This window comes from Nannospalax galili, unplaced genomic scaffold (genome assembly GCF_000622305.1).
Source record: "Nannospalax galili isolate Female #2095 unplaced genomic scaffold, S.galili_v1.0 scaffold158, whole genome shotgun sequence".
Classification (NCBI taxonomy): Eukaryota; Metazoa; Chordata; class Mammalia; order Rodentia; family Spalacidae; genus Nannospalax; species Nannospalax galili.
Genome location: NW_008345290.1, coordinates 7,528,018 through 7,540,128, shown reverse-complemented (window position 1 = coordinate 7,540,128; position 12,111 = coordinate 7,528,018). Strand labels below are relative to the sequence as shown.

The 12,111-nt window shown below is 39.0% G+C and overlaps 1 protein-coding gene across 1 annotated transcript in view; it reads right to left on the bottom strand.

Annotated features, from left to right (window-relative positions):
• The window catches only part of Tax1bp1 (Tax1 binding protein 1), a gene marked incomplete in the record, with an annotated part of 66,319 nt that extends 58,074 nt beyond the window's left edge, over positions 1-8,245 (bottom strand). Inside the window, 1 exon segment of the mRNA XM_029567565.1 lies at positions 7,984-8,245. Within this exon segment, the coding sequence (XP_029423425.1) occupies positions 7,984-8,145 (162 nt within the window).
• Between the last annotated feature and the right edge of the window lie 3,866 nt (positions 8,246-12,111).

Sequence of the window (12,111 nt, the reverse complement as noted above, 5' to 3'; positions counted from 1 at the left end):
GCACCAAACTCTGGAAATAATGGAATAACTGAATTTAAAAATCCCCAAGAGGGTTTTTCCACAACTGACTTAAGCAGACTTGGCCAGACATTAACTACACAGCAAGTCTGAGGCCTGCCTGGGCTACATAAGATTCTATCTAAAAAATAATGTAAAATAAAATAAAAAATTTTAAAAGACTGTCAGAGGGCTTTGCTACCAAGGCCTGACGCCCTGAGTTCCATCACTGGGACCCATATGGTGGAAGGAGAGAACTCATTCCTCAAAGTTATTTTGATGAATGAGTCCGATGAATAAAAAAGAGATGAGGAAAGATGAAATGTAAAGAACCTACCAATAGGGGGGTAGGGAGATAGTTGAGTGGTTAAGAGCACTGATTGCTCTTGCAGAGGACCAGGGTTCGATTCCCAGCATCCACATGGCAGCTAACTCCAGTTTGGGGGGATCCGACCTACCTATGTGCAAGCAATACACCCATACACATTAAATAAAAATAAATAGCTAGGCATGGTGGTGCACGCCTTTAATCCCAGCACTCGGAGAGGCAGAGGGAGAGGCAAGCGGATCCCTGTGAGTTCAGGGCCAGCCTGGTATCCATAGTAAATCCAGGCAAGATGTGGCTACAGGGAGACCCTGTCTCAAGAATAAATGAATAAATGAATGAATGAATGAATGAATGAATGAATATTTTTTTTAAAATACCACCAATAAAACAATAAGGTAGGAGCAGTGGTATACATCTGTAATCCCAATACTTAGGACACTGGGGAAGGAAGACCACAAGTTCAAGGCCAGCCTGGGAAATAATGCAATAACCACCACCAAAAAGAAAAAAAATGAAAAGAAATAATAAATTCATTGTAAGAAAGAAAAGAGAGCTATGTATTTCTACAAATACCACCTGAAAACCTCCAAAATATGAAAAAAGGAAATGGACAACCAAATTAAAGAAGGTCAAAATGGTAGAACATGGTGGATAATAAGCTGCCTGTAATCCCAGAACTTGTAACTTCCAGGCTGGGGGAGTTTTAAGTGAGTTTCAGGGCAGCATGGACTACATGACAAGACCCTGTCTCTGCAAGCAAAACAAAACCAAAAGAAGCTCAAAGTACCTCAACTAGGATAAGCCCCCTAAAAGGCCAAGACACATTATTGTCAAGCTGTCAAAGAAAATCTTTTAACGAGCAAGAGAAAGTAACTCATATAAAGGGATGTACTGTAAAAGCAACCAAAGATTTCTCAGCCAAAACATTACGATCCAAAGTGAATCCTACCATACTATTATGTTGGCAGCTTAAACTACTTTCAACATAAGGTTTTGGGAAATAAGTAAAAACAGGAAGCAAAACATTCAAGTACAGTTTTAGGTTCACTTTCCACACCAGTCAACTCAGCTTAGGGTTCCAACCCCCAACAGGTTTACCTGTGGAAACAGTAAAGGACAAAAGAAACATGGGGTGGGAGATCACAGCAGTTCAATGGTCCTCAAACAAAGACCTCTACAGGGTCTTCACGGAGACCTAAGCAACTTTGGGAGCCTGAGCTGGAGGCCTGGGCTTTGGGCCTTGGCTTTTGGCTGGCAGAGCCTACAATTCTTGGCAATGTAGACCTAAGTATACAGCCCAAATCTGGGGTAGTAAGGAAAGCAAGTCAGCAGACCTTATGATTGACACACTTTGGGCTTAACCTCTGGGTTTTACAAGAGCCCTGATGGCTTCAGCTCATACAGTTACAGCCTTGGCCTTGTTGGATTTTATCTTCTTCAACAGCCCCATCCCTTAAAATTTTAAGGCCTATGTAGCCTATGCTGGCCTCAAATTCGCCATATATAAGCAAGTCTGGCCTTGACGTCCTTCCTGATTCTCTTGCCTTTACCCCGCAAGTAGGCCTATCTTGTACAGCACCATGTCTGGCACTTTTTAATTTATTTTTATGTGTATGAGGCCTGCATGTATGTTAAGTGCATCCATGTTGTACAAAGCTGGCAGAGGCCAAAGAGAACATCAAATTTCCTGGCACTGGACTTATAGACAGTTGTTAGCCTCCATATGGATGCTGGGAACCAAACCTGGGTCCTTTGGAAGACCAGCCAGTGCACTTAACCACTGAGCCATCTCTCTAGCCCCATGTCTGTTTGACTTTTTAATTATTATTCTTTGACATTTTCATATATGTTTATACTGAGGTTGGGGCATTTTTCACCCTCCAATATTCTCTCACACACCCCTCCCACTGACCCTTATTCCTAACAAGACCCCTTGATGTCTTTAAACACACACATTCTCTCTCTCTCTCTCTCTCTCTCTCTCTGAGTTTAATTGTGCATGAGTAGGAAGGTATTTAACTGAAACACATTTTTTATTTGTTTCTTTTAATACCTATCTCACCTATAAAATACTAACAAGAGTGAAAAAGAACTAAATGACATCTCAAAGTGTTAGGTTATTTTAATTCAAATACCTAAGAAAATCTTTAACTGAAAAGTCAACATTCAATACCAGCTAATGTGAGTTCAAATCTCAGCCCCAACATGTAATGGACAACCTTGAACCATTTACTTTTCTGTCTGAACTTCAGTTCCCTCATCTGTAAAATGAAGATTATAACACTCAAATGAAAAATTTTATAAAGCATAAAGTAATAAATGGGTTACATGGTTATTTCAAATCTAATTAAAATTAGCCAACACTGTAAGAAAAAGTAGAGCCAATGCAGGGCACCACAGGTGACTCCAGTCTATAATCTCAGCCCTAGGTGAAGGCAGAATAACTGCAAGTTCAAGGCCAGTCAAGGCTAGAGAGTGAGATCTTGCCTCAAAAAGAAAGAAAAAAAACCCTAACGGTGTATGTTTTTGTGTGCTGCCAGACTGGGATCAAGCCTAGGCCCTTTCACAGGCAAGACAAAAGGTTCTATCACTAAGTCAAATTCCCCAAATCTCAGAAGAAAAACAAATTAAAGTCTTCAATCCAGCCCATATTCCTTGTCTCGGTTTCACTCATTTCTTTATCCAGTCAGCCACCTCAATGCTGTCTTCAAACCATAATCCTTCATACCCTTGATTTCTCTTTTTCTTCCCACCCTTTTCCAATATCTAATCTAAATGACACCAACTTCGGGCACTCTTCCATTCAACTCTGAGTGCTGAACCTTTCTGCTACTCAGCAGTTTCTCGGCTACCTACTCCAATTCCCCAGGACAGTCTTCCAGAAGCACAAGGTCAAAAATTCCCCTATTTAAGCCCTCTTCAACTCTCAATATAACTTTGCTCCTTCCTGAGAAGTCATAGAGTAAGTTCCAGTCACATTTCCACTATCTACTAACATGAATTCTATTCATAAATTATTACTTGTAATTGATCCCCTTTTTCAACTTTTTGGAGGTACAGTCTCACTATGTAGCCTGGTTTTGAACTCTCAATTTTCCTTCTTCAAATCTTGAGTACTGGTATGAGTCATCATGCCCAACCTCCCTTTTCCACTTCAGTCCCTCAACACAGAAAATTAGGACAGTTAAATGCTTTTACCTCTACTCTCTTCAATTTTCAATTTAGCTTACCCAGAAGTACGAGATTAAAGCCTTCACCTCAAACTTTATTATTCATTATTTTAAAACTATTCCTGGGCCAGAAAAATGACTCAGCAGTTTAAGCTCTTGTCATGCAAGTCCGATGACCTGTATTTAATCCCCAGAATCCACATAAAAAAAGCATACACCTAAGCACTCTTATGGTGAGATCGGAAGCAAAGACAGGAGAATTTCCCAGAAGCTCCTAACCTAGCTAGCCTAGAGTACACAGCACGGCAGAAACAACTGCAATCTTGCCTCAACCAAAGTGGGGAGAACTGACTCCAAACAGCTGTCCTCTAATCTCTATAGTTCCACCTTAGAATGCAGGCCTACACACACACACACACACACACACACACACACACACACACACACACACAGTAATAATAAACTTCTTCAGTTGATATTAAAACAATCTATAAGATGACCCAAACTAACCTTTCTCATTCATCCTCTGAAATTGACTATCTATCCCAGGCAAATCAAATTCCTTCATGTTTTCTGAAGCACACCACTCTTTTCTATCTTTAATCCTTTCTTCTTACAGTTATTACCTATCCTTGTCTATCAATATGGTATCTGCCATAGTTATCAACTTTAACACACCTGGGAAGACAGAACCTCAACTGAAGAATTGCCTCCATCAGACTGGCCTTTTGAACATATCTGTGAGGCATTTCTTCATTGCTAACTGACAACAGGAGGGTCCAGTCCACTGTGGGTGGTACCATCCCTGAGCTGGTCTGTCTGGGCTATATAAGGGGGTAACTGAGCAAGCCAGGGGGAGCAAGTCAGTAAATAAGCAGCATTCCTCCAGAGTCTTTGCTTGGGTTCCTACCTTGAGTCCCTCCCCTAGCTTCCTCTGATGATAGACTGTAACCTGTAAGCCTTAAAATAAATCCATTCCTCCCAAAGCTGCTTTTGGCCATGGTGTTTATCACAGCAATAGAGATCAAACTAGAACAGTATCTAACAAAATCATTCTAAAGGGCCATTTTACAATACACATACAGTGTTTAAAAACATGCAGCTTGATAAACATGAGAGCTCCACTTGTGAGAACTGACTCTATGAAGTAAAGAGACAAAATAAAATTGGTTACAGAGATTTTTTTAAAGAATTTCTTGAGGCTGGAGAGAAGGCTCAGCTGTTAAGAGAACTCTTGCAGAGTACCTGGGTTCTAGTCCCAGAACCCACATAGCAGCTAACAATTGTAACTCCAGTTCCAGGGGAATTCAATGCCCTCTTCTGACTTCTGCAGGCATTTCATGACATGGGTGCACTTACATACACATACAAGCAATACACTCACATGCACATAAAATAAAAAATAAAATTTTTAATAAAAAAAATAATTTCTTAAAGAATGTAGTTACAACAGCAGAATATGGTGGCATATGTCTGTAACTCCAACATTTAAGAAGTTGAAACAGGAGTACTACCCCAAGTTTGAGGCCAGCCTATGCTACATATGAGTTCTAGGCCAGACTGGGCTACAGAGACTGACCTTGTCACAAAACAAAGTATACACTATCCATGCATCATACATGTGATTCATTATTTTATATGTATCTAAATACCAGTGTTAATACTGTTATCACAGGGTAATAGTATTAAGTGCAATTCACTTTCTCACTAGTATCTTTCTGTTCTATTTAAAATTGTGTAGCATGCTTAAATTTCCTATTGAGATAGTTTTTTGTTTGCTTATTCATTTGTCTTTGAGACAGGGTCTCCCTGTAGCCCGAGCTGGAATGGAACTCATTATGTAGACCAGGCTGGCCTCCAAATCACAGAGATCCATCCGCCTGCCTCTGCCTCCAAACTGCTGAGATTAAGGGTGTGTGCTACCACAAGTTGGCTCTACACTGAGTTTTAAAGAACTATCCAGGAAGAGATGAAAAGGAGAGTTTACACATTTTTTTCTTTTGCTTAGAGAAAAGTTACAGGCATTTCGATGTACAAGGAAAGAAGTTTAGTTCTGGATTAACAAAGCAAAAAACAAAATGAGCAACTGGAAATGATTAAATAAATAAATAATCTGGAGACGATATTTTACAAAGGATCCTATACTGAAAACTACATCATTTGATCTTGGCACTATAGTACGAATGATGAAGTACTGAAGAGCTTCAGGGGCTACAGGCATAGGTCAGTGGCTTCCCCAGCACAGAAAGAAAAAGCTCAACCAAGAGAAAAATATAAACAAACTTTTCAATTCACAGTAAGTTCAGGTATATAGAACAGATAGAGTTAAGAGGGAAACAAAAACAAAGTTGGGAAGGCAGGTAACCTATTAAATAGTTTTGAAAGAAATAAGACAAAAACCAGAGCAGTGGTAATTAAGAGTATAGAAAAACATTCATAGCAAAATGGGTAGAATAGGTATTTGACTAAATTTGAAGAGAAATTTAAGGGTTTTTATGGTTAAGTATTGGTCACTAATGAAAAATAAAACACAAGATATAAAGAAGTCTGAAAAAATACAATTTATCTTAAATAGTTTATATATAGCCCACATATATACAAAGACTTCCCATAACCCCAAGTCTATAAAGTACCCTAAAATCAAAGTCTTCCATAGATGAACTGAAACTTAACTGTAATCTAATATCCCTTAATTTACCTAAATGAATATACCCTTGTTAAACTGAAAGTTAACATTAAGAACTCAGTACAATGTGGTGACACACTTCTATAATCCCGGCACTTGGGAGGAGGATGCAGGAGGATCAAGAGTTCAAGGTCAGTCTCAAGCATATTATGAATGTGAGGCCAGCCTGGGCTATATGAGTTCCACAAAACCTTATCTCAAAAAAAGACAAAGATTCCTGCAAATTTGAGGCTAGCCTGGGCTACACAGTGAATTCTAGGCATCATAAGCGACACAACAAATTCTTATCATAAAAAAACAAGCAGAATACAACTTTTACTCATTTCTCATAACATTCTCACCTCTGTGTCTGTGCTTACCTCATTTTGCAAGGAATAGTCTTCCTTCTCAATCACACTTCCCTAGGGTCCTTCTCTCTGACCCAGTCTTTTAGGAAATACAAGTTCTCAATCGGTATCATTAACTTGATACTTATGTATCAATGAAACCAAAACTAACAATAATTTTACAAGATGCCTCCAATGACTATTTGTTTTAGAATCTAGGTGCCTAAAAATGTTACACAAAAACAAAGTATCTATTCAGGAGTATCAAGAATGAAGAATTCAGCTGGACATGGTGACTCATATACCTCTAACCCCAGCACCTGAAAGGCTCAGACAAAGATTATCTTGAGTTTGGCACTACCCATGCTATATGGTATGGTAAGTTTCAAGCCAGTATGGGTTACACAGTAAGATTTGACTTAAAAAATAGCTGGGCATGCTAGCATACACCTTTAATCCCAGCACTTGGGAGGCAGAGGTAGGCGGATCTCTCTGAGTTCTCTACTATATTTTAAAGAGCTGGAAAACTCAGAAAACCTCCAGCAAACTTATTGGTAAACATTAAGACTAACCAACAAAGAACTGACTATTCAATTTACTGCTGTCAAGTAAAGTAGAATAGTCAACGAAAAACGGTGTTTACATTATGAGTAATATTTAAGCAATACCAAACAAAAGATGCAATACATGGTTATGGAACCATATAAAATTAACCACAAATGACTGAAAAAGATAGCACATAAAATAAGAATCTAAAGAAAAGTTGTGTCACCCGCCCCCCAGGTATAAGATGGAGAAAACTGGGGTATTAAAAAAATATTCTGGACTGAGAATGTAGCTCGCTTGTATAGTACTTATTTAGGTCCAAGGCCCTAGGTTCAATCCCTAGTACACAGGCACAGAGAGTGAGAGAGGGCAAAAGGAAAGGAGAGAAGTAGAGAAAGGCAGGAGAAAGAGACAGAGAGCGAGCCAGACATACAGACAGAAGAGAGAGATTGAGATTCTAAACAGTTTTTGCAAATACCTTGCCTGAGCTGGATCTTTTGATCAGAGAGAAAACCTAGTGGAATTAAGTGTTCAGTGCTTTATATGACTGTTAAATTATTGGACAGTGGTAGTTACAAAATTGAACATTAATGTACAGCAAAGACAAGGCTAGTATAAGCTACTTACTGTTTAAAGATAAAATACAGACTGCTGAGATGGCTCAGCAGGTAAAGACACCTGCCACTAAGGATGATGACCTTAGTTCAATCCCTAGAACCCACATGATAGAAGAGTGGCATGCACAACCACTCACATAAACATAACACACACAAAATAAATAAATGTAATTTTTAAAAAGGTAAAATGAAAATGTGCAGAAATATTCAGAAAGTTTTTTAGTACACAATTGACTGTTGATCCTTCTACATAATGTTCAGGCATAGGAGACGATAAAAATGTGTAATAATCACGAGCAGTACTCCATCCAACCTTGAATATCCCGACCCAGTCTTTAGGATGTGGATGGATATATGGAGTTAAGGTGTAATGACACTCCAGGTGTGCATTAGGAAGATAACTTTTAGCCACATTTTGAAAGATGACATGGGCAAAGTTGGAAGTCTGCAATGGGACTTCTTGAAAGGATGTCATTGTGAATCCGCTCAGGGCCTCCCGGCCCGGGCCACACTACACAGCTAGCCAGTCCTCAGCCACCATCAGCCAGCGAACCTCTTCCGCGAGCGCCACCGCCTCCCAGCACCCCCTGTAGTTTTTAAAGAACTCAATTGAGTCTGTAATTGTTCCTGGCAAAGTTGGAAGTCTGCAATGGGACTTCTTGAAAGGATGTCATTGTGAATCTGAAAAAAATAATCCATACAAGTTAAATTGCTGTAGGTTAAGAATAAACTTGTATCCTCAAAACCTACATAACTTTTGAGATGGGACATGACTCAGTTGGTAGAGCTCTTGTTCCTTGTGTTTGAGAGGCCCTAAGTTCAATCCCCAGTACAACATACACACAGATAAACATAATTTTAAATTCTAATTTTAAATACATGCCACAAATAAGACATATACTTTTAAAAAATAGAACTATTCCTTAAAAATGTGATCAAATACAAAATATAATTGAAAAATAACAAGTTAGTATGACTCACGAAACTACAAGTGGGTTAAAAAGCCAAAACAAAGCTATTGGGAAGCTGAAGTGGGAAAAATCATCAATTCAAGACCAGCTGGGGCTATATAATGAGGCTGTGTCTCAAAACACAAAACTAAACTAAACTCAGCTGTCCTGGAAAGCTAAGCCCTCTCCTTCTATTCCAACAAAAAGCAAATGAACTAAAGATATTTTAATTCATAAACTGCCAATATAAACCTGCTGGCCTCTAGCAACAGATACTAAGAAACAGAAATAAGGATAGTTAAGTATCAGTATTTTATTACCTTTCTATATAGAACCCTTGAATATCATTTTCCTCCCTAATTGAGGCCATCCCATCTCTCTCCTCTCCCCAGGTTCTAGAGTTGAGACCCATAACTGAACCCAATGCTAACCTCCCTGTTTGCATTCTCACCCCATACTTCGATCAATACCCTGTAATGACATTTCTCAATCCTGGCTTCACACCAGAACCATTAAGGGCCTTTAAAAGAAAATAATTATGTTGCCTTTGTGTACATGCACACACATACACATACTCCCTCCACTCTCTCCAAATAATTTTAATCTCATATGTAATCATGATAAACAACCACTTATTTAGACTGATCACAGACCTAGCCTGTCTTCTGGGGTTTCTTTCAAACCTCTTCAATTACATAAACTTTATCAGTTGGTCTACTTAAAAGATCTCAGCTTACTTGTTCCCCTCTACTTATATTGATGCTATCTATTTCATTCTGGGTTTAATGATCTTTAAAGAAAAAAAGCCAGGTGTGGTGGCACACGCCTTTAGTCCCAGCACTTGGGAGGCAGAGGCAGGCAGATCTCTATGAGTTCAAGGCCAGCCTGCACACATAAACCATCAACATATTTAAACAGATTCAGAATTTAAAAAAAAAAAAAAAAAAAAAAAAAAAAAAAAAGCAAAGAAAAAAACAACATCTTGACTTCTAGTACTCATTTACCTTTTCCATATATTTACTGATTAAAAATAAAAATACAGGACTGGAAAGAAGGCTGGGTAGGTAAAGTTGCTTGTTGTGCAAGTGCAAGGCTAGCAATGTGAATACAATCCCCAGAAATCTTGTCAAAGGTGAAGGGAGAAAACCACTTCCTGAAAGATGTCCTCTGACTTCCATAGGCCAACAATGACATTCCACATACACATCACACACAATGAAATATTTTAAAACTTTGTTTTCAGACAGGGTCTCCCAGCTGCCCTTGATCTTGGAGATCTGCCTTGCCTCTGCCTCTGAGTGTTAGGACAGTACAGTATTCATGAAATATATAATGTTGAAAATCTATTAGAGATCCAGTGAATGCTCAATGTCTTGCTAGAAAGCCCTGGCTTGTCTCCAAGTGTCAACAATTTTTCTGCCTCAGCCTTTGTTGTTGCTGGGATTACAAGCCTATGCCACTGGCCCAGCTTCAAATATTTGTATTTTGCTCTACAAAAAAAAAAAAAAAAAAATTCAACCTGCTGAGTACATCACAGACTCAATACAATCATTGATTCTACAGTACACACAAGAATTAAGACTAGCTGTATAGTACTTGCTTCTGAGTCTTTAAACGAGGATCCTAATAAAAATAATCAGGGAAACCAGGACAAAATTTGTGCTAAGTAATCTAATTTACTTCACAGCTCAATGACGTTTCCACCAAGAAAGCACAGCATTTTTGCAATTACTAAGAAAATCGTGTTAAGACTGGGTGTCCTGGTGCACACCTTCGATCCCAACACTTGGGAGGCAGTAGTAGTCAGCTCTCTAAGTTCAAGGCTAGCCTGGTCCTACATACCAAGTTCCAGGCCCAGGTAGGGCTACTTAGTGAGAACCTGTCTCAAAAGAGAGGCAGAGGAGACAAGGAAGAGAGAAAGAATAGCTTGTTAAACTAGGCATGATGGTATAGGCCTATAATCCCAGCCTCTAGAGGTTGACGCAGGATTGCCTAGAGTTAGAGACTGACCTGGCCTACATTAATGAGTTTCAGACCAGCCACTGCATTGTGTTTCAAGAGTTTAAAAATGCACTTGTGATCCCAACTGCAATAGAGGCTGAACAGGAGGAAAAGTGAGTTCAAGGCCAACCTGAGCAACACAAAGAGAACCTATCTCCAAAAAAAAGTACTAGGGGAGAATCCAACCAACTGGGAGAAGACATACTAGCTGCAACTGCAAGTCTTCACCACCAATAACGGTAGTCAGTCACCCCTGAAGAGATGCACTCTCCTGGGGAAGAGTGGTGTCCAGGTCAATGCCTATCTGCATTTGGATGGATTCAACTCGAAAGGACTGACTAGCTTGGTAAAGGAAGTCTACCTGGAAGCTAAAAGGAAGGGCATACACATAATTCAATTTTGCGATTGTTTTTATGGACCTTAAAGGCCCGGTTTTATGGGTTGGGTTAAGGAGACTGGCAACACCAGGTCTGGTAGAAAGGGGACTGATGAGTCCATGACTGCAGTCCTAGGAGTCTCCAACTCCCCTCTAAATTGGACACCACTTCTTCAGAGCTTGTAAGACTGTATTAAGTTCTATTTACTCTCTCTAATTTGTTTTTCAGCCAGTTATGTAAAATATCTCAAATATTTTTATTTGGGAGGAAGGATACTTTAGTTTTTAACTCAAATTTTTTGTTTAAATTTCTACAAGTATTTATAGATGCGTTTTTGTTTTAAATGACCATGTTGACATAAAACTTCACTTAATCCCTCCCCCAACTTCAAAATTTTAAAACACCAACATTATACTTTATATATCTATGTATTCAAGACGCTCATATCAGCAAAAGAAAATTAGTGATCAAGACAGGCATGGTGGCCCACATTTACAATCCCAGCATTTGTAAAGTGAAGGTAGAAAGATCAGGAGTTCAAGGTCATCCTCATCTACAAAGCGATTTCAAGGCCAGCTTGGGCTATCTGAGACCCTTATCACATAAAGGGGGGGACTGGGTGGGTAAAGTACTTGCTGTGCAGCATCAGAACCTGAGTTCATGTCTCCAAGCACACACCTGTAACCCTATAGTTGCAGGGACAAAGACAGGCAGATCCTAGGGGCTCAATGGCCAGTCAGTCTAGCTCATCAAACTCTCTTCAATGGTAGTCTCAAATAATAGTAATAATTGTGTAGAGAGCAACTGACACCAACCTCTGACTTCCACGTGTGCACACACACCTGTGTGAACCCATATATATACATACACACCCACATGCGTAAGTCCTACATTTTCTCCCTAGAAGCACATAATATGAAATCAATGCTACTATAACTACAGAAATATCTTATGGAAAGCCATTCTAGTAATATTTTTGCTCGTAGTCATTATTTTTTACTTTAAGTTAAATATACCTAATTGTAAAAAAAGTTAATATAACTAAATTCAATCCGAAAATAATTGCATCCTGAATCACCAACTCAGGAAAAAAAAAAAAAAAAAAAAAAAAAA